Source organism: Gossypium raimondii, chromosome 3, assembly GCF_025698545.1.
Source record: "Gossypium raimondii isolate GPD5lz chromosome 3, ASM2569854v1, whole genome shotgun sequence".
NCBI lineage: Eukaryota > Viridiplantae > Streptophyta > Magnoliopsida > Malvales > Malvaceae > Gossypium > Gossypium raimondii.
In genome coordinates this window covers 2,257,907-2,283,876 of record NC_068567.1, presented here as the reverse complement: position 1 = coordinate 2,283,876, position 25,970 = coordinate 2,257,907, and the positions used below count along the sequence as shown (strand labels likewise).

At 33.2% G+C, this 25,970-nt stretch overlaps 5 protein-coding genes across 6 annotated transcripts in view; all 5 read right to left on the bottom strand.

The window, feature by feature from the left end:
- Nucleotides 1–1,887, bottom strand: part of LOC105796471 (receptor-like protein 7) — a 41,087-nt gene extending 39,200 nt beyond the window's left edge. Inside the window, exon 1 of the mRNA XM_052627920.1 lies at nucleotides 1,276–1,887. Coding sequence (XP_052483880.1) covers nucleotides 1,276–1,793 — 518 coding nt within the window. The 5' untranslated portion in view covers nucleotides 1,794–1,887. The remainder of the gene's footprint in view (nucleotides 1–1,275) is intronic.
- A 5,427-nt stretch (nucleotides 1,888–7,314) lies between these two features.
- On the bottom strand, nucleotides 7,315–8,658 carry LOC128039816 (receptor-like protein 18). Its single transcript, XM_052628431.1, has one exon. It carries the CDS (start codon nucleotides 8,656–8,658, stop codon nucleotides 7,315–7,317), a length of 1,344 nt encoding a protein of 447 aa, XP_052484391.1.
- Nucleotides 8,659–13,884: 5,226 nt separating this feature from the next.
- Nucleotides 13,885–15,237, bottom strand: LOC105796472 (receptor-like protein 43). The gene has a single exon (XM_012626193.2). The coding sequence runs from the start codon at nucleotides 15,235–15,237 to the stop codon at nucleotides 13,885–13,887; it is 1,353 nt and encodes a 450-aa protein (XP_012481647.1).
- A 189-nt stretch (nucleotides 15,238–15,426) lies between these two features.
- Nucleotides 15,427–17,025, bottom strand: LOC128039815 (receptor-like protein 7). Its single transcript, XM_052628429.1, has one exon. It carries the CDS (start codon nucleotides 17,023–17,025, stop codon nucleotides 15,427–15,429), a length of 1,599 nt encoding a protein of 532 aa, XP_052484389.1.
- Nucleotides 17,026–22,205: 5,180 nt separating this feature from the next.
- On the bottom strand, nucleotides 22,206–25,091 carry LOC105796463 (UDP-glycosyltransferase 75C1). Of its 2 annotated transcripts, none has more exons than XM_052627918.1 (2): nucleotides 23,489–25,091; nucleotides 22,206–22,610 (listed from the first exon to the last, which is right to left on the bottom strand). In XM_052627918.1, the coding sequence occupies exons 1-2, from the start codon at nucleotides 25,074–25,076 to the stop codon at nucleotides 22,570–22,572; spliced, it is 1,629 nt and encodes a 542-aa protein (XP_052483878.1). In that variant the 5' UTR covers nucleotides 25,077–25,091; the 3' UTR covers nucleotides 22,206–22,569. The 2 variants fall into 2 exon arrangements, with proteins under 2 accessions (XP_052483878.1, XP_052483879.1); XM_052627919.1 differs by having other exon boundaries at nucleotides 23,495–25,091.
- Between the last annotated feature and the right edge of the window lie 879 nt (nucleotides 25,092–25,970).

The window sequence follows — 25,970 nt, the reverse complement described above, 5'->3', positions numbered from 1 at the left end:
TTGTTATAAGATACATTGAAAGTTTGAAGTTGACTCATATTGCATAACCAATTTGGAATTGGGCCACTCAAATTGTTAGAAGATGCCTCGAGTGCTTCTAAATTTTCTTGACTCTTTAAGAACTCCGGAAATGCACTTATGTTACAAGATCCCAGATACAATCCCCTCAACATTGGGAAAGAGAAGTTTGCATCACTTAAAGGAAGTTTTTCTGGAAAATCAATCACATTGAAAGAAAGGTCTAAGGATGAAAGACTGCTCTTCCACAACCAATTAGGCACAACACCATGGATATGATTGCTAGAAAGATCTAAGTCAACCAACTTGTCTTGCCTTTTAATGAATTCTGGAAATTCAGTAAGGTTGCATGACCTTAGGCTTAGCCTCTCTAATTGGGGAAAAGTAAGACTTCTGTGGTCGCTTTCAATTAACAAGCTTATATTGTTTAGCCAGAGAGTCCTTAAGTTGTTGAGTTGGACAAACATCTCAAGCTTCATGGAACTGAAGCTATTGTCTCCGACATAAAGCCCTTCAAGCCTTGGAAGTTGGAGGATTGACTTCGGGATTGGTCCTGTTAAATAATTATTGCCTATATATAGTACTTCAATCAAAGAAGAAGATGCATTGGGGAACTCATCAATTTTCCCAACCAATTGATTTTCTCCAAGATCCAAGGTCTTCAACGATGGAAGAGTAAATAAAGAAGAATGTATTGATCCAGAAAGCTTGTTTGAACTTAGATCCAAGTTCACCAGGTGACTAAGATTTGCAATTGACGATGGAATGGGTCCAAAAAAATTGCAACCAAACAGCTCTAAATTAGTCAATAACTCGAGATTACCAATTGATAGGGGTAGTTTTCCACTGAAATTTGTATAAAAAAGCGACAAACTCAGTAATGCATTGTTTGCTGGAAATTCTGGCAACTGACCCATAAGTTGGAGATTAAATGAAATGTCAATGCTTTGAATTTTTGGCAATAAGAGAATTTCAGTTGGAAAATGGCCACTCAAATTGCAGTTCCTAAAACTGAGAGAAACCAAACGAGAGGAAATTTCCAAGAAATTGGGAGGTAAATAAGAGATTGGGTTCCAATCAAGGATAAGTTTGGAAAGAAAAGAGAGTCTTGAGAGTGAAGAACATAATGGACCTTTCAAACCACAGTTTGACAGACTCAACACACGCAGGTTGGAAAGTACAAGAGATGTGGTTTCACACCATTTAGCACTTTGAGTTGAAATGTTCACCCCATCCAAATAAAGCTCTGTGAGAAACCTCAAATTCTTGATTAATGTCTTGAAGTTTGGATTCTCTAATTTAAGAGGCTGTTGAGGTTCGTAATAGTTGTAGAAGCCAGGGTAGAGAACTTTGTAATATCTAAAATAACAAGAATCTTGATTGGATAGATCAAGAGAGACTAACCTTTTTAAGAATGAGGTCTCCACTGGAATTTGGCCATGGAAACATGAGCTTGAAAGGTTGAGATGAGTTAGATTTTGGAGTTTATCAAACCCATACGAAAACAGAGTGGTATTAAAGTTGTTTCCAGCAAGATTAAGGCGTTGAAGATGATGGAGATCGAATATGGAGTGGAAGGTGCCTGAAAGGTTTTTGTAACTAAGATCAATGCCAAGGACATGACCATAAGCATCACAAGTGACTCCTTCCCAAGAACAACAATCAGTGTTGACATCCCAGAGGTCAAATTTGGAAGAGAAAGTAAAATTAGGGGCATAGTAAAGATGATGCTGCAATTGCAGCAGAGGAGATCTCTGGTCATCAAGGCATTGCATTGGGAGATGAGTTTGAGGAGGTGAAAAAGACAAGAGAAGAGGAGGGAAGCATGAGAAGAGAAAGAGTGAAGAAATAAGGGAATGAAGAGTGTTCATGTTGGGTGGGTGTGAAGGAGGATCGTGTTTGGCATACAACTTATTTATACACAAGTGTGTAGTTTCCATGGAACAATGTTTAAGAGTGATTGGCAATGCATGCAATTTGTAAGTCATTTTGCCAAATCAAGACTCCATCAAAATACTGTTCCACCACTTTAGTTAAGTCTTTTTGGTCAATTTTTTCCAACATACAAAAGCAAGGGATAATAATTTATTATGTAAAGATGTTAGTGATGATGCATAAATTATTTATTGTTAGTATTAGAAATAAGTTGTTAAATTCACACTAAATTTACCTTACGTCTTTCTTTTTGTTAATTTTAATTTTGAAGAATGAGATTTTAATATTTTATTCATCTCTTTTTCTTGTTAATGCCAAGGTTTTAGTTTTCTTGCCCACTCCTTACTAAATCAAAGTCATTAAAAGACAAAATTATAGCAATAATAATGTACTTTAAACCCTATTAGAATCATTATTACGCATAGAATGAGCAAAGATAATAATTAAACGGATATTTTGAGTTTAAATTATATATTTTAGGTATGAACTTTTAGGAACAAAAATCGATGTTACAAATATTTGAACTTTAAATTATTTCAAACTCGTAAATTTTATCATTTTGTATGTTATATATAATTATTTCTACATTATTTAATTTTTAAGTTAATTTTGTTATAGCACCAAAAGAATAAAATTTAACTTATATAAATTCAATTTGTTAATGAGTATCCAACTTGTAAATATGTTATGATTTATCAAAGGATTAATTTTGGACCAGAAAAAATGATAGTTAGAAATATTATAGGACTTTTAAGTCTTAGGCCTTTGGCATTGCAGGCAAATGTCTAAGTTTTTATTGCACAAAAACAACGTTCAACTATTGTGTACGAGTCAAGTCACATTATAGATTGATAGACACAATGAGTGAAATTTTTTATAATAAAATATACAGAATTTTTCACTTTTGAAAGAAACATATTTAAATTTCAGCTTTGAAACTTCCTTAGAGCATATAGGGGTGAGAAATTTGGAGAAATATTTTCATTTCTATATCATTATTTAATTATTATTTTATTTTAATATTTTTATGTTTTATATTTTTAAAAATGTTTACAATTCGAGTTTCGAGTTGAATTTTATAATGAAAACTCGAATAATGTAAAATTAATTTGTTAATGAGTATCGAATTTGTAAATATGTTATAATTTATCAAAGAATTAAATCACTTTATATCTCAAAATTATACATCGAATTTTAAATTATCATAATGGTTTAAATTTAAACTTTTAATATCTTTAATTTTGGACCAAAAAGATAGTGTGGAAATATTATAGGCCCTAAGTATTAAGTCTTTGGCATTGCATGCAAATGCCCAAGTAATTAATCATGCACAAAAACAACGTTGAACTATTGTGCACAAGTTAAGTCTTAGCTGGATTGATGCACACAATAAGTGAAAATTTTGATGATACAATATATAGAATTTTCCACTTTTGAAACAAACATATTTAAATTTTATCTTTAAAACTTTTCTAGATTGTATTTGGATGAGAAATTTGAAGAAAAATTTTCATTTTATATTATTATTTAATTTTAATATTTTAATATTTTATATTATTAAATATTTTTAAGATTTAGTTCATATATTTAAAAGTTAAAAATCTCAGTGCAATAATTAAATCGCAAGTACTTTCTATAAAACTTGTCAACTTGAAATATTGATTAACGTGTCATCTTATGGCGTCACATATGATTGATAGAAATAAACATATTAAATTGAGAAATTTTGACAAAAACTATCAACGACGATAATGGTTTGATTGTGATTTTTAAATTGAAAAAGTAAAAGAATTAAAATTTTAACTTTTAAAGTATAGGGATCAAATATCAAATTTAAAAATTTAAAAATATGTTAATTTTTTTTTTTTAAAAACATAAAATTGGAGTAAAATGTTTGAGAGGCATGTGGAAATGTTGCAGCTTATTGCCCCATTGTTGCTTTATGCAAAAAATCTTTTATTGGCCAAACAAACATGAGAAATGAGTGGCAAAAGTAATTCCAATTTCCAAGTATATAATGGGAACCATTAAAAGCAAAAGTAGTGGGAAACATCCACCAAATCAACAAAGAGAAGCTGCAAAATCATTGATTTCAAACCCATTTAATTTCCATGAATCTTCCCCATATTTTAAAGTCATCCTAAATTACAATTTTCAAATTTTTCATGCTCTCTTCTTAGTCTTCATATCAATTTCTTCATGTTTCACACTTATTTTGCTTTACCAATGTCTTTTTGTTTTTCCATTAGTAAATTCCAATTTCGGAGCATGAGATTTGATTGGAATTTGTTGGGTTGTTTTCTAGTCACCATCAGCCTGATTTTAGGGTAGTTTGAGAGTGTGGCTGTGATGGGTGTCGAATCCACCAATATAAACCTACGCCTAACTTGCAATTTAAGCAGTATAGGGAGTAGGGTCGATCCCTCAGAGACTGGGTTTACTGCAAATTGTTCCTCTCTTGACCAGATTTTTGTCGGGGCAGTTGTCGTGCCCAAAAAATTCGGGGGGATAAAATCTGAAACCTGAAATAAATAAATAAAAAGCGTAAAAAGTAAAAGTTGAAGACAGAATAATAAAAACAGTTAAATAAAATATGAAGGAGAATTAATTAAAATAAGCTCAGCCTTAGGCATGGATTTTCCCTCGTCTTTGAACCGATCCTCGAAATTAAATGAACTCCTCTTCTCCAATAAGCTAGTTATAGCACCAAGGACGCCTCGGACACTAACTCTTCCTTGTGTAAATTAGTTATGGAACGTCCAATAACTAACCCTTACCGATCGAACAATCACGAAATGTTCGTGATTTAGAACTCCGGCAGCTTTGCGTTCTAGAAGAACCTAGCTCGAACCAATGCCCTCAACTGCGTGGGACATTTAAATCCGGTTACTACTTCCCTTGACGGAACCAAACAGCTATCTCCACTTGGCACGCCAATGTGTTCACAGAAAACCGATTAGAAACGTTCCTTTCGGAATTCCAACTGTACATCTAACCACACTAAATCAAATGACGTCTTTTTGACTTAATGTTGATCTGACTTTGTGAGTTGACAAAATCATACTCTTAATCCGGAGAAATAATAAGTACTAGAATTTAGGAGTTAAATCGCTTGGGTTCGTAACTCAAGGGTTTTGACAAGGTTAATTTCGACCTAAAGCTGAAAATGGGTTTAGTTGGCTAAGGTTTGGGGCATGTTGGTATTTGATAAATTAAGTAAGGTAAATGGGTGAAAAGATGGGTGACGTGATTGATTGTGGGGGTTGGAAAAATATATTAAAGTGGGGTGGTTGACTATTGGGAATGGAAAGGGAATTTGAAAAAAAAAAATTGTAAATTGTGAGTGGTAACAAGCTAGAAGTTTTAAGGAATTGAAAGTAAAGAAAACTGAAGACAATAAATATATTCGTGAATAGTTGAAAGTAAGGTAAATGGGTGGTTGGCTATTGGAAATTAATAAATTGAAGGAAAGGAAACTCAAGAAACAACAAATGCTACGTGAGAAAGGAGAGAATTGAAAGATAAAAGCTTAATATTTTTTATTGATGAATAAATGAACAATGTAGCCTCTATTTATACTAGTGGCTTTACTAAATTAGGAGCCAACTAGTCATAGAAAATTAAGGACAAAAAATATCCCAAAATAATCTCCCACTAAGTCAACAATTTCAGCTAATTATTCTTGGAAAAATTCTGCTCTGACCCTCCTTCTTTGTTTCTTTCTTCAATCTAGCCCAATTGTTTCCTTCTTCTTCTATTTAGCCCCAAATTGCATTCCTGCACAAAATTCAATAAATATGGCAAAATTAGTGGTGCATTCTCATAAATTAACCAATTTAATTACATAAAATATGTAACTTTAGCATTTAATCAGGCTGTCCAGGGCACAAAAAATTTCTTTTTTTTCAATTTTTAACGTGAAATTATTTTTGTAACTTTTCAAGTCTTTCGACTTATTGCAGGCAGAAAAAATATAAAAATAAAAAGGGATCATTTTTTGTTTTATTGTTTTACATTTAATAATTTTTTAAATAAGACGTCAATTTATTGTTTTGCCTAGGTCTCAAATATATCAAAAACGGGTCTGGTCACCATTATAAACATAGTTCAAATACAAATATATAATACCTAAAAAAAAAAACACTAAAAAGTAACAAGGGTGATTCGTTTTTTTGTTATTAGTATTTTTGTTAGTATTGTAGCATACCAAATCTTCCCTGCATCTGGGAAACTAGTTTAATCCTCTGTTTCATTGGATAAATTTCCCTACAAAGTATGTGTACATTGTAATGATAGTGTCGCACATTGTTGGCCTAGACTGTAAGACATAATTTCTTTCATTATCTTTTAATTATTATTATATTATTACATGTTTAATTGAAGGGTATTTTTTTAAAATAATAAAACTATCATTGAAAAAATAAATAGACTAATCTCAATACCAATTTAGAATAGGATTATTGTATTTAAGGCAGAAGTTCACAGTTGGGTAAACTAAATCCTAAGATAATAAGATCGAACCATCCACGTATGATGCAAACTATATGTAAGAGAACGTCGAGTGTAGCATATTGGTTTTGGGATTAACCTTTTCACCATATGCTTCTCCTTTTCTCAACCTTATTCTGCCAATCTGTGCTTTCTTCTCAGACTGTTGGTCTGAAAATTAGAATATGAAGCTTCTCATTCCATTTGCAATTATCATGTTTTTCATATGCATAACATGGCTAATTTTTATTTCTTGTAAATAAATATTTCATTTCTGTAAATTCGTTTAAATGTTTCATAATGGGAGAACCATTTGAAAAAGCTATCATATTTATAGTGTTTTACATTGTTTACTAACTCCGGAAAAAGGACCATATTTTAATATATCTAATTTTTCATTATATTTTATTTACTTATTTGTTATTAAAAGATAAATAAATTATTTGTACAAAACAAATGTCAGACTACACTAAAATCCGGACCAATAGGTCTACCTATTACACCCGAGCCTAAAGCCCAACATCTGTTTGATAAAATATATAGCACAAAAACCCAAACAAAAAAGACAAAACGTATCATACTTTGCATGGTTTTCTACTTAAAGTGATTCATTGCCACCAATTACATGCAATGACTTGAAGCTTAGAAGGACAGAGGTCATTTCCCTGTGACAAAATAAGAAACACCAAGAATATAACTTCTCATAAGCAAACAAAATCACTGTGTCACCACTCCTGCTGCTTAAATTAAGGAGTTGCAATGTTGTATATGATCCAAAATTAGTTTGTAACATCAATCTTTTGAAAATCTAAAGACTTTAGTTTCAATAGGAAATGTTTACCTGTTGACTTTAATACATGAATTCCGACACAGTCACCTAGATCTTCTTCTGTTTCTTTTCCCATGTTTTTTGAACTTGTCAACCCATTTGTTTCCCAACTCATTCAACATTGTATATCCGATACATAGCCCAGCGACCAAACCACTACCATAACCTATCAAAACAATTTTCCAAGTTGACATAGCATATATCCATGACTGTTCCTCTTCCCCTGGAGGCGGTGGCACTGGAAGACAGTTTTCATTGCATTTCTTGGACAATGGTTGACCGCATAATTTTGGATTCCCACGATAAGAATCATTTGAAAATGTACTGAATTGGTTGCCTTGCGGTATGCTCCCTTCAAGTGGGTTGTAAGACAAGTTCAGTGCCTCTAGGAAAGTTAGAGTTGTAAGCTGTGGAGGAATCTTCCCTGATAGCTCTTTCTGTGAGAGATCCAAAGACTCCAGATCCTTTAGGTTTTGAACTGCTACTGGAATTTCACCGGAGAAGCTATTATAGGACAAGTTTAGCACTTTGAGTGACCTCAGCATTTGTATTTCTTCTGGTATTCTCCCATGGAAACTATTGTTGGAAAGGTCAAGACAAGTAAGAGTGGTTAAGATTTTCTCGTAAAACAGCTCAATCCCTTTGTTGAAAATTGTCACTGAATCTTGATAATAATTCTCTCCAATGTAATCCAGCTTAGCTTTGTCGTCATTTGTTAACTGCATCATTGCCTTCAAGCTTTGCAAAAATTCAATGGACAAGTCGCCAGAAAAATTGTTGGAAGCAATGTCCAATATGCGTAGCTTTGGAAACCCATGTTCTGTGTTGAATTTTGTAATTGTACCGTAGAATCTGTTTGCTCGCAAAATGAGAACCTTCAAGGAAGGCAGCTTCTCTAACCAAAATGGGAATGTATCATGAACCATATTATTTCCAAGGTCCAGAACCTCAAGTGCTTTACAATTGGCTAATGATCTCGACAACTGCCCTTCTAATTTATTCCCACCTATTTTGAGTGACCTTAGTCGAGTGGCTTGAAGGAAATCAATGGATAGTTCACCAGAAAATTGGTCTGAAGCAATGTCCAACACACCCAAAGTTGGGAAAACAAATCTATGTTTAATTTGACCATAAAATCTGTTTTCCCGCAATATTAGAACCGTCAAGTAAGGCAATTTCTCCAACCAAAAAGGGAATGTATCATTCATCTTGCTGTTTCGCACGTCCAAAACTTCAAGCTGAGTGCATTCAGCTAATGATCTGGGCAACTTCCCTTCCAATCTATTCTCACTAACTTTCAGAAAGCGCAGTTGGGTTGTTTTTGAAAATTTTGGCATCATTCCCCTGAAGTTATTTCCTTGCAAACCCAACCAACTCAGAGCACTCATATTGCCCAAGCAATTTGGAATTGGGCCACTCAAATTGTTATAAGATACATCGAAAGTGTAAATTTGACTCATATTGTTCAAGCAATTTGGAATTGAGCCACTCAAATTGTTATGAGATGCATTGAAATATATAAGTTGACTCAAATTGCAAATAGGCCTTGAAAATATCATTGCTTTCGGTCCATCGACTACTCAATTACCCTATTTGAATACATGTATCACCCTAATCATCCAAAGATGTTGAATAATTTCTTTATAATTCGTAACACAGCTGAATGGTAGAACTCAACTAATCATCTTGAATTAATTAGATTGTAGTCATATTATTCACCTCAAGCACAATCCATTGAAAACCTATTCTCTAAGTAATTTGAAATCCCTTCAAAGCTCCGCAAAGCTCAACATTGAGTGTATAACAACATAATGTATTTAGAGGCAAAGCTCATAGATTTATTTTCTAATTAGGAAATTATATATTTTCTCTGTAGGACTAACAAAGAAACTATAGTATGCATGGGTTTTTATCAAATGGAGTTTTTGACTTAGTCTTGGCATGTATAATTGCAAATGACTCCTATTGTCCGGTCATTATTTAATTATGTTCTACTAATTTCTGAGCCAGTTCTTAATATTTTTGGGTTCCAAGCAAACAATAAATTAGAATTTTTTTAAATTATATAAAATATAATGCAATAAAAGCTAAACATATTTTATGCCTAAAAGATGAAATATTTATGGTGAAAAATTAAAATTTATGCTTTTAATTAATTTATTTTAGTTTGAAATGGGTTTTTTAGTAAAATACCCGATTTTATATACGAATACTATTTTTTATGAAAATGAAATTCACTCCCATTTTTCATTTACTTATTTTTCTTCTCTCTTCCTAGTTAGAATCCTAGAAAGGAAGTACAAGAAAATGCATTAGATCAGACTCCTTTTTCAAGCTTTTTCTTTTTCATAGTCTTCTTAGAAAGATTTCATCTTTGTTTCTCTTCATTGGGTATCAAAATCTTGTTCCTTTCTGTTCCTAAAGAAGCTACCATATTGTTTCAACGGCTGAAAAAAAGGAGTCAGTAGAAACAAGGGAAGAAACAAAGTTAAAAAGAAGGAACTAGGGAGAGTGGTGAAGAAGATTGTAAAAGATGAGGACTATGGGTTTGATAAAACAATTGAAGCTATAAAAATCCCGTCTTCTTTAGCAGAATTAAAGATGAAGAAACCCGTAGGTGCTGCAATGGACGATAAGAACAAAAATTATGGTATTTGCTGGTTTATTGAGGTTTAACAACCAACACGTATAAGTTCTAAGATGAATGCATTTCACCCATGATCTTGGTAATTCCCCTTCTAACTTTGACTAACCGTAGTTGGGAAAATTTTGGTAAGGTTCTGTCGAAACCACTTTTTGTAAACAAAAATTTAGTTGTCGACTTATTAAAAATAAAAATTGGAGTCGTCACCGATCTTTGAGGTGCGATCGAATCACCTTAAAAACGATTTTAGGTCTACGAATTTTGAGAAAATAGGTTCGGGAGTCGGTTACGCACGAGGAAGGGTTAGCACCCTCGTAACGCCCAAAATTGGTACCGAATTGATTGTTTAACGTCTTGGTGTCAAGAATTTGAAGAGATTTTAAAATACGATCCTTTGAAAAGAAAATTTGAATAAAATGAAGTGGATGACGAGACTCGCTTATTTCAAAGAAATAAATTGTCATACTCAGTAAGTTAGAGTGCAACATTTTAAATCCTCAAAATTAAGTTTATCTTTTGACTTTTAAAACCTATGCATTTTGAGAAGGATATCTAATTATTTGGGTCAAATGAGAAAATCAAAACCCAGTAAGTTAGGGTTCGATTTCACAAAATTCCTAAATATCGAATATTGCTTTTATTTTCATTTGTTAGAAGAATCCTCGTCTCGAGAAAATAACATGTCATATCCAATGCGTTAGGATACAACGTATCGAATTCCCGAGAATGAGCTTTTTATTTGTGTGTTAATTAAAAAGGATACTCGGTTTCTTAGATTCAACGAGGAAGATTGGAATCTAGTAAGTTAGGACACAATCTTTTCGAGGATCCCAGACTCCGAGTGTCGCATTATTTATGAAAAACTTTTTGAATAAAAATGCTCTCGATACTTGAATGATATCAAACGTAATCTTTAATGTAGCACGATTGAATGGTAAAGTATGAGATAATTGGCAATCCGAACACACACTAAAAAAATAATGACCAAGCAATAGATAAATGTTAACAAGAATAGCAACAATAATTTTAATCCTATTATGCAAACATCAATATTACCAATTAAACATCAAATGAATTAATAATCGATTTTAAAATGTATACTAAGAAAACAGTGGCAACAAAGGAAATCACAATCAATAAATTATATATGCCAAAGTCTTAAAATGAACAATATATATATATACAATACATAATATTTTTCTTTTAAAATAATGCCTAATAAATCTAAAATAATAATACATAATGAATTTAAAATAAATATATAATAAATTTAAGCTAATAATACATAAAATTTATGATGCTAATAGTATATTTTAATTTAAAAATAATACATAATGAAATTTAATGCTAATATATATGATTGTAATATATATGAAAAAAAATTAAAGTGTAGTACGTAAAGTAATACATACATATATATATATATATATATATATAAAATAGATAAATAAAATATAAATAACATAATTACAATACCAATAAGGCTAGTGGCGACAATGATAATAATAATAAAGAAGATTAAACTAATTAATAAAAAATAACAAATAACAAAGAGGATTAAATTGAGTTTTAAACAAAATTAAAAGGAAAAAATGAGAATAAAACAAAACAGAGGGCCAAAATATAATGCACGAATTAATTGGGGGACCAAGCGGGAAATACTCCCTTCCCTGAAAACGCGGCGTTTAGATCAAGACTGAATTGAAACAAATTCAAAATTCATGCGGGAAATTCACAGAAAAACAAAAATGAAATTAAAAAGATGGAGTAAAATGGAGTGATCGAAGGCGCAAATAGACCACACAACAAAAATGCGCGGATCCTCCCCGAGTCGGGTCACCGTGCTAACCATAAACCACCAAACGGCGTCGTTTTGGAGCCATTGGAACCGGGCTTAAACGACGTCGTTTTTTAGACAATATAAAGACCACTTCAAACCCTGAAACCCCCCACCATTTTCAAAACTCAGGCCGCAAAACCTATGTCTCTCTTCATCGTTCGAACCCCTTCGACTCTGATTTAGACGGAATGAATGGGAACTCCGACGACGCCTACAATGGTGAGATCCTCTCACTTTCTCTCTTTTTGGATTTCGTAGGGGAGCAAAAATGATTTGCATTATATCAGAAAATGAAATCTGCCATTACTCTTTTAAAAATCAATCTATTATTATTTTTTTGTTCATAATAGAAAAAAAAATTCAAAGAAATAAAAGAAGAAGAAAAAAAAAGGAAATCGGAGAATCACCTTCAAAAACTCAAAATAATTTGCTTTTGATTCTTTTTGTGTATTGATATTGTGTGTAAAAATTTACAAAAGTGAATCAATCGGCTTTTATATTGCCGAATATTACAAAAATCATTTATCCTTTTTTATTTTTTTCTATTATTTCCTTTGTTTTTTCTTATGCTGGCCTATTGTTGTTGTTTTGTTGTGCTGTCTTCGTCTTCTTTGCAGGTACGGAGGCCAGCTGGCGTACGGAGGTGGTGGACGTGGCGCAGCATACGCGGAGGAGTTGGGGCTGCTGCGGCGCTGGGGTTTGCTTGCTGCTAGGGTTTCTGTTAACTGTCTTTAGGTGCTGGGCCATTGGGCCATTAGGTTTAGGTTAGTTTGGGCTATTGGGTCCGTTGTTTGTAAATGGACATTCAAAAATGGGCTCATGTTATATATTTTTATTTTTATACTGGTTTATTATTGGGCAATTACAGGTTCCACTGAAGCTATTCCCAAGTAGATTCAACATCCATATTTTCACAAAGTTAGCTATTTCTTGAGGTATGGGACGGGACTCAAATTAGCAAATGAAGTAGGAATACAACCATTGAGTCAACTCTAGAAAAATCAATAATTTCAAGCTTCTTAATTCTTCAGGAATGGGACCAAAAAGCCTGTTGTCCTGAGGACCAAATTGCTCAAATTAGCAAATGAAGTAGGAATACAACCATTGAGTCAGCTCTAGAAAAATCAATAATTTCAAGCTTCCTACTTCTTCAGGAATGGAACCAAAAAGCCTGTTGTCCCTGCGGACCAAATTGCTCAAATTAGCAAATGAAGTAGGAATAAAATTATAGCAATATTTGGGTTTGGAATTTTTTCCCTTTTATTTGATGCTGAAAAATATTTTAGATTCGGACTAATCTATCGCAAATTATGATCCATTTTATATCATAATTGTTTCTATATAATTTATTATTTTTAAATATAAAATGCACCATTAACAATATCTTTTAATTAAACTTTAAGTATAGCACCCCAAAAGAATAAATTAACTATGCGTATTTTTAGTCCACAAATATGTTAAGATTTACCAAAGGGTTAATTCATTTGATGTCCCTAAACTATGGGTCTAAACTTTTAAAATTTTAATTAAATCCTTGAACTGTAAATAAATTTTAATTTTGGACTAACAAAAAAAAATAGTATGAGATATTGTTGGCCTTTGGCTAACATTGGCAAGCATACCAGATTCTAAGACTTATTTCTTTCATTATGTTTTAATTATTATTTTATCATATTATTACATACAAGGTCTAATTGAATGATATTTTTTAAAGAAATAAAACTATCATTAAAAGAACAAATTGACTAGTATGAAAACAAGTGTCGAACTGCACTAAAACCCGAACTAATAGGTCCACCCTTTACACCCGGACCTAAAGCCCAACACGTGTTTGATAAAATATAAAGCCAATGTCAAGGAAAAGACAATTTTAAGGAAAAATATGCTCATATTTGTTAGACACTTTTACCATTTTCATCAAAAATTTTTGCTTGAGCCTGTCTGTTTTAAGTACCTTCTGCATTGCGAAATGGTAACATTAAATTAGAAGAGACTGAAAAACGAATGTCAATGTTACAAGCTACAAGTACAAATACCATATGATAGTTAACTTTGTCCACAGATAAAAAAAGAAATAAGGTGGTGCACTGCATAACCGCTGATTTTGAAAAAAAATGAATCCTGATGGAGTCACCTAGATCTTCTTTTGTTTCTTTCCCCGTGTTTTTTGAGCCTGTCAACCCATTTGTTTCCCAACTCATTCAGCCCTGTATATCCGATACATAGCCCAACGACCAATCCATTAGCATAACCCATCAACGCAATTTTCCAAGTAGTCATAGCATATAACCATGATTCTTCATCTCCCCTTGGAGGTGGTGGCATTGGAAGACCAACTTCATTGCATTTCCTTGACAGTGGCAGCCCACACAATTTTGGGTTCCCATGGTAGGAATCATTTGAAAATGTAATGAATTGGTTGCTTTGTGGTATGCTCCCTTCAAGTTGGTTGTAAGACAAGTTCAATGCTGCTAAGAAAGTTAAACTTGTAAGTTGTGGAGGAATCTTCCCTGACAGCTCATTCTGTGAGAGATCCAAAGACTCGAGATCTTTTAGGTTTCCAAGTGCTACCGGGATTTCACCGGAGAAGCTATTATAGGACAAGTTTAGCACTTTGAGTGACCTCAGCATTTGTATTTCTTCTGGTATTCTCCCATGGAAACTATTGTTGGAAAGGTCGAGACAAGTAAGAATTGTCAAGACTTTTTGGTAGAACATTTCAATCCCTTTGTTGAAAATTGTTACTGAATCTTGATAATAATCCTCTCCAATGTAATCCAGCTTAGCTTTGTCGTCATTTCTTAACTGCATCATTGCCTTCAAGCTTAGCAAAAATTCAATGGACAAGTTGCCTGAAAAATTGTTGGAACCAATGTCCAATATGCGTAGCTTTGGAAACCCACGTTCTGTGTTGAATTCTGCAATTGTGCCGTAGAATCTGTTTGCTCGCAAAATGAGAACCTTCAAAGAAGGCAGTTTCTCTAACCAAAATGGGAATGTATCATGAACCATATTATTTCCAAGGTCCAGAACCTCAAGTGCTTTACAATTGGCTAATGATCTCGACAACTTCCCTTCTAATTTATTCCCACCTATTTTGAGTGACCTTAGTCGAGTGGTTTGAAGGAAATTAATGGATAGTTCACCAGAAAACTGGTTTGAAGCAATGTCCAACACATCCAAATTTGGGAAAACAAATTTATGTTTGAAATGTTTAATTTGACCATAAAATCTGTTTTCCCGCAATATTAGAACCATCAAGTAAGGCAATTTCTGCAACCAAAAAGGGAATGTATCATTCATCATGTTGTTTCCCACGTCCAAAACTTCAAGCAGAGTGCATTCCACTAATGATCTAGGCAACTTCCCTTCCAATCTATTCTCACTAACTTTGAGAATATATAATTGGGTTGCTTTTGAAAATTTTGGTAACATTCCACTGAAGTTATTTCCTTGCAGATCCAACAAATTGAGATCATTCATTTTGCCTAAGCAATTTGGAATCGGGCCGCTCAAATTGTTATGAGATGCATTGAAATTTCTAAGTTGACTCAAATTGCAAATAGGTCTAGTCAAGGAGGTTTGTGAAGAAGTTGAACTCTGATTGGGTAAAAGTTGGTCCAAAGATGAGAGATGGTTATTAGCAAGAAACAGATACCGCAAACTTTTCTTCTACACCTGGTTTGGTATTGCACCACTTATTTTATTATTTGAAAGGTCAAGATATTTCAACTTGTCTTGCCTTTTAATGAATTCTGGAAATTCAGTAAGGTTGCATGACCTTAGGCTTAGGCTCTCTAATTGGGGAAAAGTAAGACTTTTGTTGTCGCTTTCAGTTAACAAGCTTACGTTGGATAAGTGGAGACCCTTTAAGTTCTTGAGTTGGACAAACATGTCAAGCTTCATGGAACTGAAGCTATTTTCTCCAATATAAAGCCCTTCAAGCCTTGGAAGTTGAAGGATTGACTTCGGGATTGGTCCTGTTAAATAATTATTGCCTATATATAATTCTTGAATCGAAGAAGAAGATGCATTGGGGAACTCATCAATTTTCCCAACCAATTGATTTTCTCCAAGAATCAAGGTCTTCAACGATTGAAGAGTAAATAAAGAAGAATGTATTGATCCAGAAAGCTTGTTTGACCTTAGATCCAAGTTCACCAGGTAACTAAGATTTGCAATTGACGATGGAATGGGTCCAAAAAAATTGCAACTAGACAGCTTTAAATTAGTCAAGAACTTGAGATTACCAATTGATTGAGGTAGTTTTCCACTGAAATTTGTCTCAAAAAGTGACAGACTCAGTAATGCATTGTTTACTGGAAATTCTGGCAACTGACCCTTAAGTTGGTCATTAGATGAAATGTGAATGCTTTGAATTTGTGGCAATAAGAGAATTCCGGTTGGAAATTGCCCATTCAAATTGCAGCCACTCAAACTGAGAGAAACCAAACGAGAGGAATTTACCAAGAAATTGGGAGGTAAATAAGAGATCGGGTTCCCATCAAGGATAAGTTTGGAAAGAAAAGAGAGTCTTGAGAGTGAAGAACATAATGGACCTTTCAAACCACAGCTTGACAGACTCAACACATGCAGGTTTGGAAGTACAAGAGATGTGGTTTCGCACCATTTAGTACTTTGAGTTGAAATGTCGACTCCATCCAAATAAAGCTCCGTGAGAAACTTCAAATTCTTAATAAATGTCTTGAAGTTTGGTTTCTCCAATTTTAAAGTAGCTGAATTATAATAGTAACCATTTCTCCAATAGCAATCATCTTGATTGGATAGATCAAGAGAGACTAACCTTGTTAGGTGTGAGATCTCCACTCGAATTTGGCCATGGAAACATGAGCTTGAAAGGTTGAGATGAGTTAGATTTTGGAGTTTATCAAACCTATAGGAAAACAGAGTCGTATTAAAGTTGTTTCCAGCAAGATTCAGGTGTTGAAGATGATGGAGATAGAATATGGAGTGGAAGCTGCCTGAAAGGTTTTTGTAACTAAGATCAATGCCAATGACATGACCATAAGCATCACAAGTGACTCCTTCCCAAGAACAACAATCAGTGTTGACATCCCAGAGGTCAAATTTGGAAGAGAAAGTAAAATGAGGGGCATAGTAAAGATGATGTTGCAATTGCAGCAGAGGAGATCTCTGGTCATCAAGGCATTGCATTGGGAGATGAGTTTGAGGAGGTGAAAAAGACAAGAGAAGAGGAAGGAAGCATGAGAAGAGAAAGAGTGAAGAAATAAGGGAATGAAGGGTGTTCATGTTTGGTGGGTGTGAAGGAGGATTGTGTTTGGCATACAACATATTTATACACAAACGTGTAGTTTCCATAGAACAATGTTCATGAGTGATCGGCAATGCATGCAATTTCTAAGTCATTTTGCCAAATCCAGACTCCATCAAAATACTGTTCCACCAATTTAGTTAAGTCTTTTTGGTCAATTTTTTCCAACATATTAAAGCAAGGGATAATAATTTATTATTTAAAGCTGTTAGTCATGATGCATAAATTATTTATTATTTATTGGAGGAGTACCAGCAAATATTTTAATTCATTCTATTCATTCCTTTCTTTCTTTCTTTGTCCTTTGTTTTCTCTGTTTAGATTATGGAAATAAGTAGGAAATTAACAAAGATAAAGTGGAAGTCACAATTATACAGTAAAATATTTGAAGGTTAAAATATGTTTTAATTTTTTTTAAGTTTAAATTTAAATTTTTTATTTTTAAAAATATGATTTTTTATTTTTTTAAAATTTAAAAATATAGATTCAATTATTATCATTATTGAAATTCTATTTATAGGTTGAATCCTTTCGGGAGGAAAACCACGCGTAGGCTAAATCACCTCTTCTATTTATAGGTTTAGAACACAAGAAGTATGAACTATGTCTATTTATAGGTTTAGAAAACCTTATTCTAATCAACCTCAAATAGAAGTATTGCAGTAAGATTGAAAGATCTTATTCAAATCAATATCAAACAGTGGAAATAAACTTCTATATGGATTCTTCTTGTCCAACCTGTATCATACCTTGACCTTCGCCCTTGTGGATCACCCTATCTTACCACTTGTATTTTATTTTAAAAAGAATTTGAGTCACAACTCCAACGCAAAATTTTAAGCTTTTAGTACCATCAAGACTAACAAAAAATAACATAAATTTAGAGTGAATCATCATATTAAATTAAGAATATAAGGGTGAAAGAAATGATTGTATATTTAACACTTCAAATAATATATATATCTAACTCATAAATCATTTTAACAATTCATATTATTTGTATTAGCCTATAAGGAGACAAATGAAAACTAAATCAATCTTCCAACCTACATGAAGCTCAACTTTGCTTCCCACTGAACACGTAGAGAGGAATGAAGAGCAGAAAAGACGTAATGAAAAGCAGCCGTTCCCTTAGAATCAAAGCATTAGGTAGATGTAATTTTCAAACCCCAACTAGAAGACCCCCAACCGAATATATCTTAATCATGTGAGAAAGAGCAAAAAAAGGCAGTATCAACGAAATGATATAGAAATGTGAAGGAGAAAACAATGTAGGCAGTAGGCACCTTGGAATCCATGGCGTTGGTATTTTGAAAGTCGTATCAATACTGTAGGGTAAATTACTATTGTTAAAGAAATTTAACAATGTAGGCTGTAGGCACCTTGGAAAAAGACATTTAACAATACTAATTTGAACAGTTTAAAAAATAGTTAAGTCTGTTTGCCCGATCAATACTGCATGAGATGGATTGATGGACACCACGTATGACTTATGGGTGGAAATTTTGATGATAAAAAGTGTGGGGTTCTTCTGAAATTTACTTTGGGTTGACTGAAAATGATGTTCACAGATTAGTTGAAGTGTCTTATAATATTAGCTACTTTTCAATCCTTTACACTTTCAAAGTTTGTCCAACCAATTGAAATGCAATGAGCATATAGTTTTTTAAGTCGAAAATTAGATTTTTTTTATCGGTGATTTACATAATTAATTGTTATTTTTTCTTCAATTATTTAAATTTATTATCTTTCTTTTTTTTTACATGAGCAAAGATAAAATTATAATTGGATTAAGTCGGGTCAGGTTATTTCAGAGCAATAATCATATAATTTTTGAAGAATTTTATCTAAAAGTTGAAAATATCATTGCTTAGACACCTTAAAAATATCATTGCTTCCGATCCATCGACTACTCAATTACCCTATTTGAATATATGTGTCACCCTAATCATCCAAAGACGTTAAATAATTTCTTTAATAATTTGTAACACAGCTGAATGGTGGAACTCAACTAATCATCTTGAATCAATTAAATTGTAGTCATATTATTTATCTCAAGCACAATCTATTGAAAACCTAATCTCTAAGTAATTTGAAATCCCTCCAAAGCTTTGCAAAGCTCAACATTGAGTGTATAACAACACAATGTATTTAGAGACAAAGCTCATAGATTTATTTTCTAATTAGGAAATTATATGTTTTTAGTGTAGGACTAACAAAGAAACGATAGTATGCATGGGTTTTTATCAAATGGAGTCTTTGACTTAGTCTTGCCATGCTTACTTGCAAATGACTCCTGTTGTCCGGTCATTACTCAATTATTTTCTACTATTTTCTAATTCTTCAGGAATGGGACCAAAAAGCCTGTTGTCCCTGAGGACCAGATTGCTCAAATTAGCAAATGAAGAAGGAATACAACCATTGAGTCAACTCTAGAAAAATTTAATTTGTCATTCTCCTATTAAGAAAGGATAGAGATGTTGGAACATTTTCAAATATTTATAGTGTTCCAACATTATTTCGGAACAATAAATGCGCGAAGAGTTAACATAATTTTTTTTAATATAAAAATGCTTACTTCTATTCATAATTCATGCTCAACTCTTAAATCAGATTAAAAATGCATTTAATTGTGCTTAAACCAATGTTTTATTGGTTGTTGCAATTAGCAACTTACGAATCGAACTAAAACTCAATTAACAAGATGACTTATGTTAGATAGGACTATAGTACTTACACTTTCACTTTCATTTTTCATTTAAAAAACCCACATCCACGTACAAATCCATTTATCTAAACCATTGTTGTTGTTACCATTTGAAACTTTCAGATCCTTTTGGATGGGCAGTGAGATTGGCTTCAATGAGATTAAAGTAATAGTATAGATGTGTAACTAAGGATGGTAAAACCCGAATCACTCCATGGATTCCGAATCTATCCGCTCCAGATGGAGATAATTTTTTTTTAAAAAGTGGATATGGAGAAGGGCGAGGTGGATTTATTTTTTTATAGTGAGTATGGAGCAATTATGGTAATTGTTTACTGCACCCTGCTCCACGAGATTAAATTATCATTTTATCCTTCTATATATAACTATTGAAAAGGTTAAAAAAATGTAATAATATATTATAGAAAATTTTATATGTTTTATGTTCAAATATTTTTCTAAAGAATTATGGTTAATTATTTACTTGACTTTAGAAATGATTACTGAACTATTCTGAAGATTTTTATTTAAGTCACTTGCAAGCTCACCCCTGGGGGTAGTTTGAGATTGCGCCCGCCTAGGGCCCAGGGCCTGGACCGGAAGGGGCCCATTTTTTTTAGTTTTCAACGTGGAAAAAGAAAATTTCAACCATTTAAATCTTTCGATTTATTGCAGGCGGAAAAAAAGGCCTCAATTTTTTTATTTTGTTGCATAATATTTTTTATTTTTTTAAAAAGGGACCCTAATTTATTGTTTCGCTTAGGGTCCTAAAAATGTCAAGAAGAGCATGGTTACTTGGTTGTTGTTTTTTTTTTTTTTAAAGTCTAGCTAGCGAGCTCCAAACAACGATTTGACAATCGGTACTGTGATCGATACCATAGACAAGTAGAAGAACATACCTTAAGTCCAAGGCAATTTAACAGTCAGTATTCGATATAGAAGAAGAAAGCTATTTAGATTTTAGTCCAGAAATTAGTGACGTTCGAAGTTGTTTCAAGGAAAAAACTTGACCTATAAAAGGAGAACGAGTGTTTTTTATTGGTGCAGGTGATGCAAACAGAGAATGTCAGAATGATTTTAAAATACATCAACGATCACCCACAACGTCTTCAAGTGAAACAAAGTGAAGTAAATTGAACCCACCAATAATAGTGATAAACATGGCCATTGAAAATGGGAAGAGAAGTTATATGTATTTTTGTCATGTATGGCTATTAGGCACTGGACTAGTCAACGACCCATAAATTTGCCCAAAATACCACATTTTAAACTCTTTAAATTTCATCTCATTTTCATCCTTAAGCATCAATAAAAATATATCTTTACTTATTTCTTAACCTTTTTAGAAAATAAAAAAGATGGCGAAGGTTTTTTTGGTTTTGTTCTCATTGGCTTTGGTGTTCTCAATCCAATTCGTAGTAGGACAAGAGGAGAAGGCTTTTGATGAGGAAGCATCTCCGGAAGTCGATAGGGTTTTGTTGAGTTCAGAGGAGGCAACTTCTCCAGAATCAGAAGTAGAAGCTCCTACTGGATTTTTCGACGTGTTTAAGAGAAGAATGGCATAATGATGCTCAAAAAGCAACATGAGAGCCAAATTTTAAGGAGGAGGATTCTAACACTAAAAATGAGAAGAATTAGCCAAGGGATGATGCATCAAGTTACCATAATCGCAATAAGCAACCTTAGGCAACGTAATTGAATAAAAGAAGCACATCCAATAATATGGATATATATATTATAAGGGCTAGAAAATTTTCCCAATGGCCAAAACAAAAGTAATTATTAAACAATAAATTCATTGAACAACAATAAATTTCATGCACTCAAGTTCGTAAATATTATTATTTAATATTTATCTTGGATAATTAACTCTTTTTAATTTTTATAAAGGTGCGTAACTTTAGATTCTACTATTGGAGGAAAAAGAAAATTTTAATATTTTTCTAAGTATACCCCAATTCTTGTACTCTTTTGCAATTTTTTAAAATTTAATCCGCCACTTTTAATTACTAAATTTTAGTCTCGTGTTTGATTTAAAATTTAAAATCCAATTGATGGTGTTATTAATTAAATTTGACCATTAAATTTTAAAAAAACTTACACCATAGGCTAAAATTAATTTAAGTATATAAATTTAATACAAACATAAATTAGAAATTTATTTGTAACATTCCATCGAATTTTAGATCATTTGATATTATTATTACAACAGTTAAGAAGAATTTGATCGTTTTTAAACATATTATTTCTTGATTTAAGAATTCGAGATGTAAATGGAGATAATTATATGAAAAGATAAATTTACTTGCAACAACCTTGAGCAACATCATCTACAAAAACTTTTAAGGTTTGATATCCAAGGAACCACCTTCCATGGCGGCCTCCCCTGCTAACCCTTTCCATTTCTCAACATTCTTCTTCACTTGCACCCCTTTCCCCTCATCCCCCATCACCAAACCCAAGCATCTAACAATCTCATCACGTTCCCTGATCCCTTCTTCATTAGCACTCACTCTCACCCCATTCCCCCCACATCTTCAATCAGCTTCGCATTAGTCCCTTAATCCGTCCATTGAGGGAAAGCCACCACCGGTACACTGGCTGCTCTCCAACGTCGAGTTTCACCCACAATGTGTCACGAAGCAACCCAACGACGATGAGACAATACTTCCACTTGCGAACACCATGGAACCACCATCCCAAACTGTTCCAGTTCTTCCCTGCAAGTCAGTTTATCTTCTTCTTTCTCTTCGTAGCCTCCATCTTTCCAGTTCCTCACCACCCATGAAAACGGTTGCCTGCTGGATAATAAAGCTCAAGCGATTTCCTCTACTCGTCGGTGAGTACTAATCCACTCTACGATTGTTAAATCATCAGTTGGAGCTCATTAATTGAATTTAAAAGAACTTAATAGCATAATAACTTAAATAATAAAAAAACTGAATAGTTCAACTACTTGAATGAAAATTTTCTAATAACTCATTACCATTTTGTAATTTTTTGAAGTTGAGTAATCAAAACATAAATTTACTAATAATTTAGTGACTTTAGAAACATAAAATTTTAAAATTAAACCTAAAGGCTTTTCTATAATACATTTCGCATTTCTAAATATTTAAATAGTTATACATATTAAACGGATAATATGATACTTTTATATAGTATAAAGGCAAAGAATTACACATTGACTACACACACAAAATCCAACCCACTCCATCTTACAACCACATTTCAAAAAGTTTGTTTCCACATTCAAAATCTATCACATGATTCACATATTATACTTAATGGTCACTTCCAAGTTCTTTCAAGAAAAAACAAGGTTAAATTTTATTATTAGTCTTACTTTATAAAAATTGTAGATTTAATACTTATACTTTATTTGGTCATTTTAATCTTGTTACTTTTTAAATTTTAAAATTTCAGTCTTCACTAAACGATAATTGTTAAATTTATTAAATTCATTATTTTCAAAATTTGATGTAACAAACATATTATGATATGTGTAATGGCATTTTAGTTTGCGATTTTCACATATTACTTACTGAAATTTTAGTTAATGGATTAGTGATTATTATTTGTATCGAGAAGAAAATTTCAGAATTCGAAAAAAAATAGGAACTTAAAATGATTCAATTGGAGAATATATATTAAATCAATAATTATATGCATAACACATTACTAGTAATTGAATTGAAACAGTGAATTGATTTGAAACTGATAATTTTACTTACGACAACCTTCGGCAATATCATCAACAAAAGCTTTAAGGTTCATATCCATGGAGCCGCCTTCCATGGCGGCTTCACTGGCTAACCCTTTCCATTTCTCTACATTTTTCTTCACTTCCATCCCTTTCTCATCATCCCCCATCACCAAATCCAAGCACCTAACGATCTCATCACGTTCCACCATCCCTTCTTCATTAGCACTCACTCTCACCCCATTCCCCCACACATCTTCAATCAGCTTCGCAGTAGTCCATTGAGGGAAAGCCACCACTGGTACACCGGCCACCATGCTCTCCAACCTCGAGTTCCACCCACAATGCGTCACGAAGCAACCCAACGATGGATGAAACAATACTTCCACTTGTGAACACCACGGAACCACCATCCCAAACTGTTCCAATTCTTCCCTGCAAGTCAGTTTATCTTCTTCTTTCTCTTCTTCGCCTCCATCTTTCCGGTTCCTCACCACCCATAAAAAGGGTCGCCGGCTGGATATTAAAGCTCGAGCGATTTCCTCCACTTGTTGCTCCGTTAACACCGCAATGCTCCCGAAGGAAACGTAAACGACGGCCGATTTTGGTTTCGAGTCTAACCATTGGAGGTAATCTTTTGAATCGGATTGAAAAAGATCGGTTCTCAAGGAATTATCCAAGGAGTCATTTGAGTTCAAGAAAGAAGATGGGATTAAAGGTCCGATGCCGACCATGATGAAATTTTCAATGGCGTTTAATGCTTCGTGTTCCAAAGCATCGAAGGTGTTAACAAGGATTTTGGGGTTGGATTCATCAGCGACGACGTCCATTTGTTCTTGGATCAACGACAGTGCCCAACGGTAAACGTTTAAAGCGGTTAGGAACGACGGAAGGTCGCGGGTGGCGAGTAGCGGCAGACCTGGTAATTTTATTGAACGCTTGGGGTTTTTTTCATCAGCTTGAGCTTTAAAGGTGGATTCGTGTCCGTTGAAGTAAAAATAATAGATGTCGAAAACGGTGGCGGGTTGAATCCAAAGTAAAGCTGTCGGGATGTGATGTTTACGCGCCACCTCCGAGGCCCAATGGATGAACAGGGTGTAGACAATGCAAGTGACGGGTTTGCCTTCGTTTTCACTGCTTGTTATAAACTCGGAGACGGCTTCTTTGCCTCGTCGCCTCAATTCAGATAGGTAATGGTCTATGTCATCGCCGGGTTGACACTCGTCGTCGTAGCCATCGGAAAAGGGTAAAAACGTTAGGCCTTGAGCAGTGGGGACTTTGCTCATGCGGCGGTGAGCGGAGATGCAGGTGATGAAAGTTACACGTACGCCAATACGTATAAGATGCTTGGCAAATTGTAAGGTTGGGTTTATGTGGCCTTGTGCAGGGAAGGTCACTAGGAGGAAATGAGGCTGTGACATGGTGGTGACGGCGGCGCGTAGGTAGTTCACCTGGTCTTTTTTTACGAACGTCGGATTTGGAGTAACTAAGAAACGAAATCGAAGTGTTTTTATAAATGATGAGAAGCACTTTAAGGGAGACGTTTGGGCTGACGAATTTGAAGATTCCAAATTCGTGGAAAAACAGTCATCACACACATTCTTGTGGTAGGGACTCATTAATTTCTATATGTTAAATTAAAATATAATTAATTTTTTTAAAAATTTATCCAAAAATTTTGTGACAAATTAAAAGCCGAAGTTAAAAACAATAGCAAAACCGAATATATATACATCAAAATGGTATGTCTGTTATTGTACTGTTTTGTTGGTGTCAGGTGATATCAGACTGAAATATAATAATTTAAAGTATTTAGAGATTTGAAGTGCAAATTCCCATTTTAAGTGACTACCGGAAAAAGAAGTGAAAGGGTGCCGCTTAAATGTGGCTAATTGCCTTGTAAACCATCGTTATATATTATTTTCTTTTTATTCCTCTTCAACTCATTATATTGTGTTTAAACAAGCTCTTAACTTATTTTTGTAGTTAAATAAGCTCTTAACCTATGGGTTTTACTCATAAAAGCCCTTTATTTTAATATTAAAGTAAATATATTTTGAATTTCAAGCTCTTATCTTAATTTCTTGTTGATGCAATAAAATTATATACAATTTAACATAAACATAAAATCTAAAAAAGTAATCGAAATTTCAGAATAATAACTAAGCATATCATGTATATAAGCACTCTCAACAAATTTTAAATTTTATTTTTTATTTAATAAACTATTCTCATCAAATTCATATCAACATAAAATGCGAATTAGTTTATATATTTTTAAATAGTTTTACTTTAATATTAAAATTTAGGATTTTCATGAGTAAAAATCATAGTTTGAGGGCCTATTTAACTACAAAAACAGTATAAAAGCTTGTTTAAACAAAGTGTATTAGTTTAAGCATTTTTTAGTATATTAGCCTTCCATCTATGTTTTCATTGGTTCTTATGCATTGAAAATAATCAAACAATTTCTGCAATGTAGGTGTCAGGTTCAACAACATATAGTCTAGCAG

Bases quoted from the DNA above. Each gene is read 5' to 3' on its own strand.
- LOC105796463 (XM_052627918.1), bottom strand. From the start codon at position 25,076: ATGAGTCCCTACCACAAGAATGTGTGTGATGACTGTTTTTCCACGAAT. The intron at 22,611-23,488 runs GTAAGTAAAATT...TAACAATCGTAG, and splicing joins TGATATTGCCGAAGGTTGTC to AGTGGATTAGTACTCACCGA.
- LOC105796472 (XM_012626193.2), bottom strand. From the start codon at position 15,237: ATGAATGATCTCAATTTGTTGGATCTGCAAGGAAATAACTTCAGTGGA.
- LOC128039815 (XM_052628429.1), bottom strand. From the start codon at position 17,025: ATGAACACCCTTCATTCCCTTATTTCTTCACTCTTTCTCTTCTCATGC.
- LOC128039816 (XM_052628431.1), bottom strand. From the start codon at position 8,658: ATGAGTGCTCTGAGTTGGTTGGGTTTGCAAGGAAATAACTTCAGGGGA.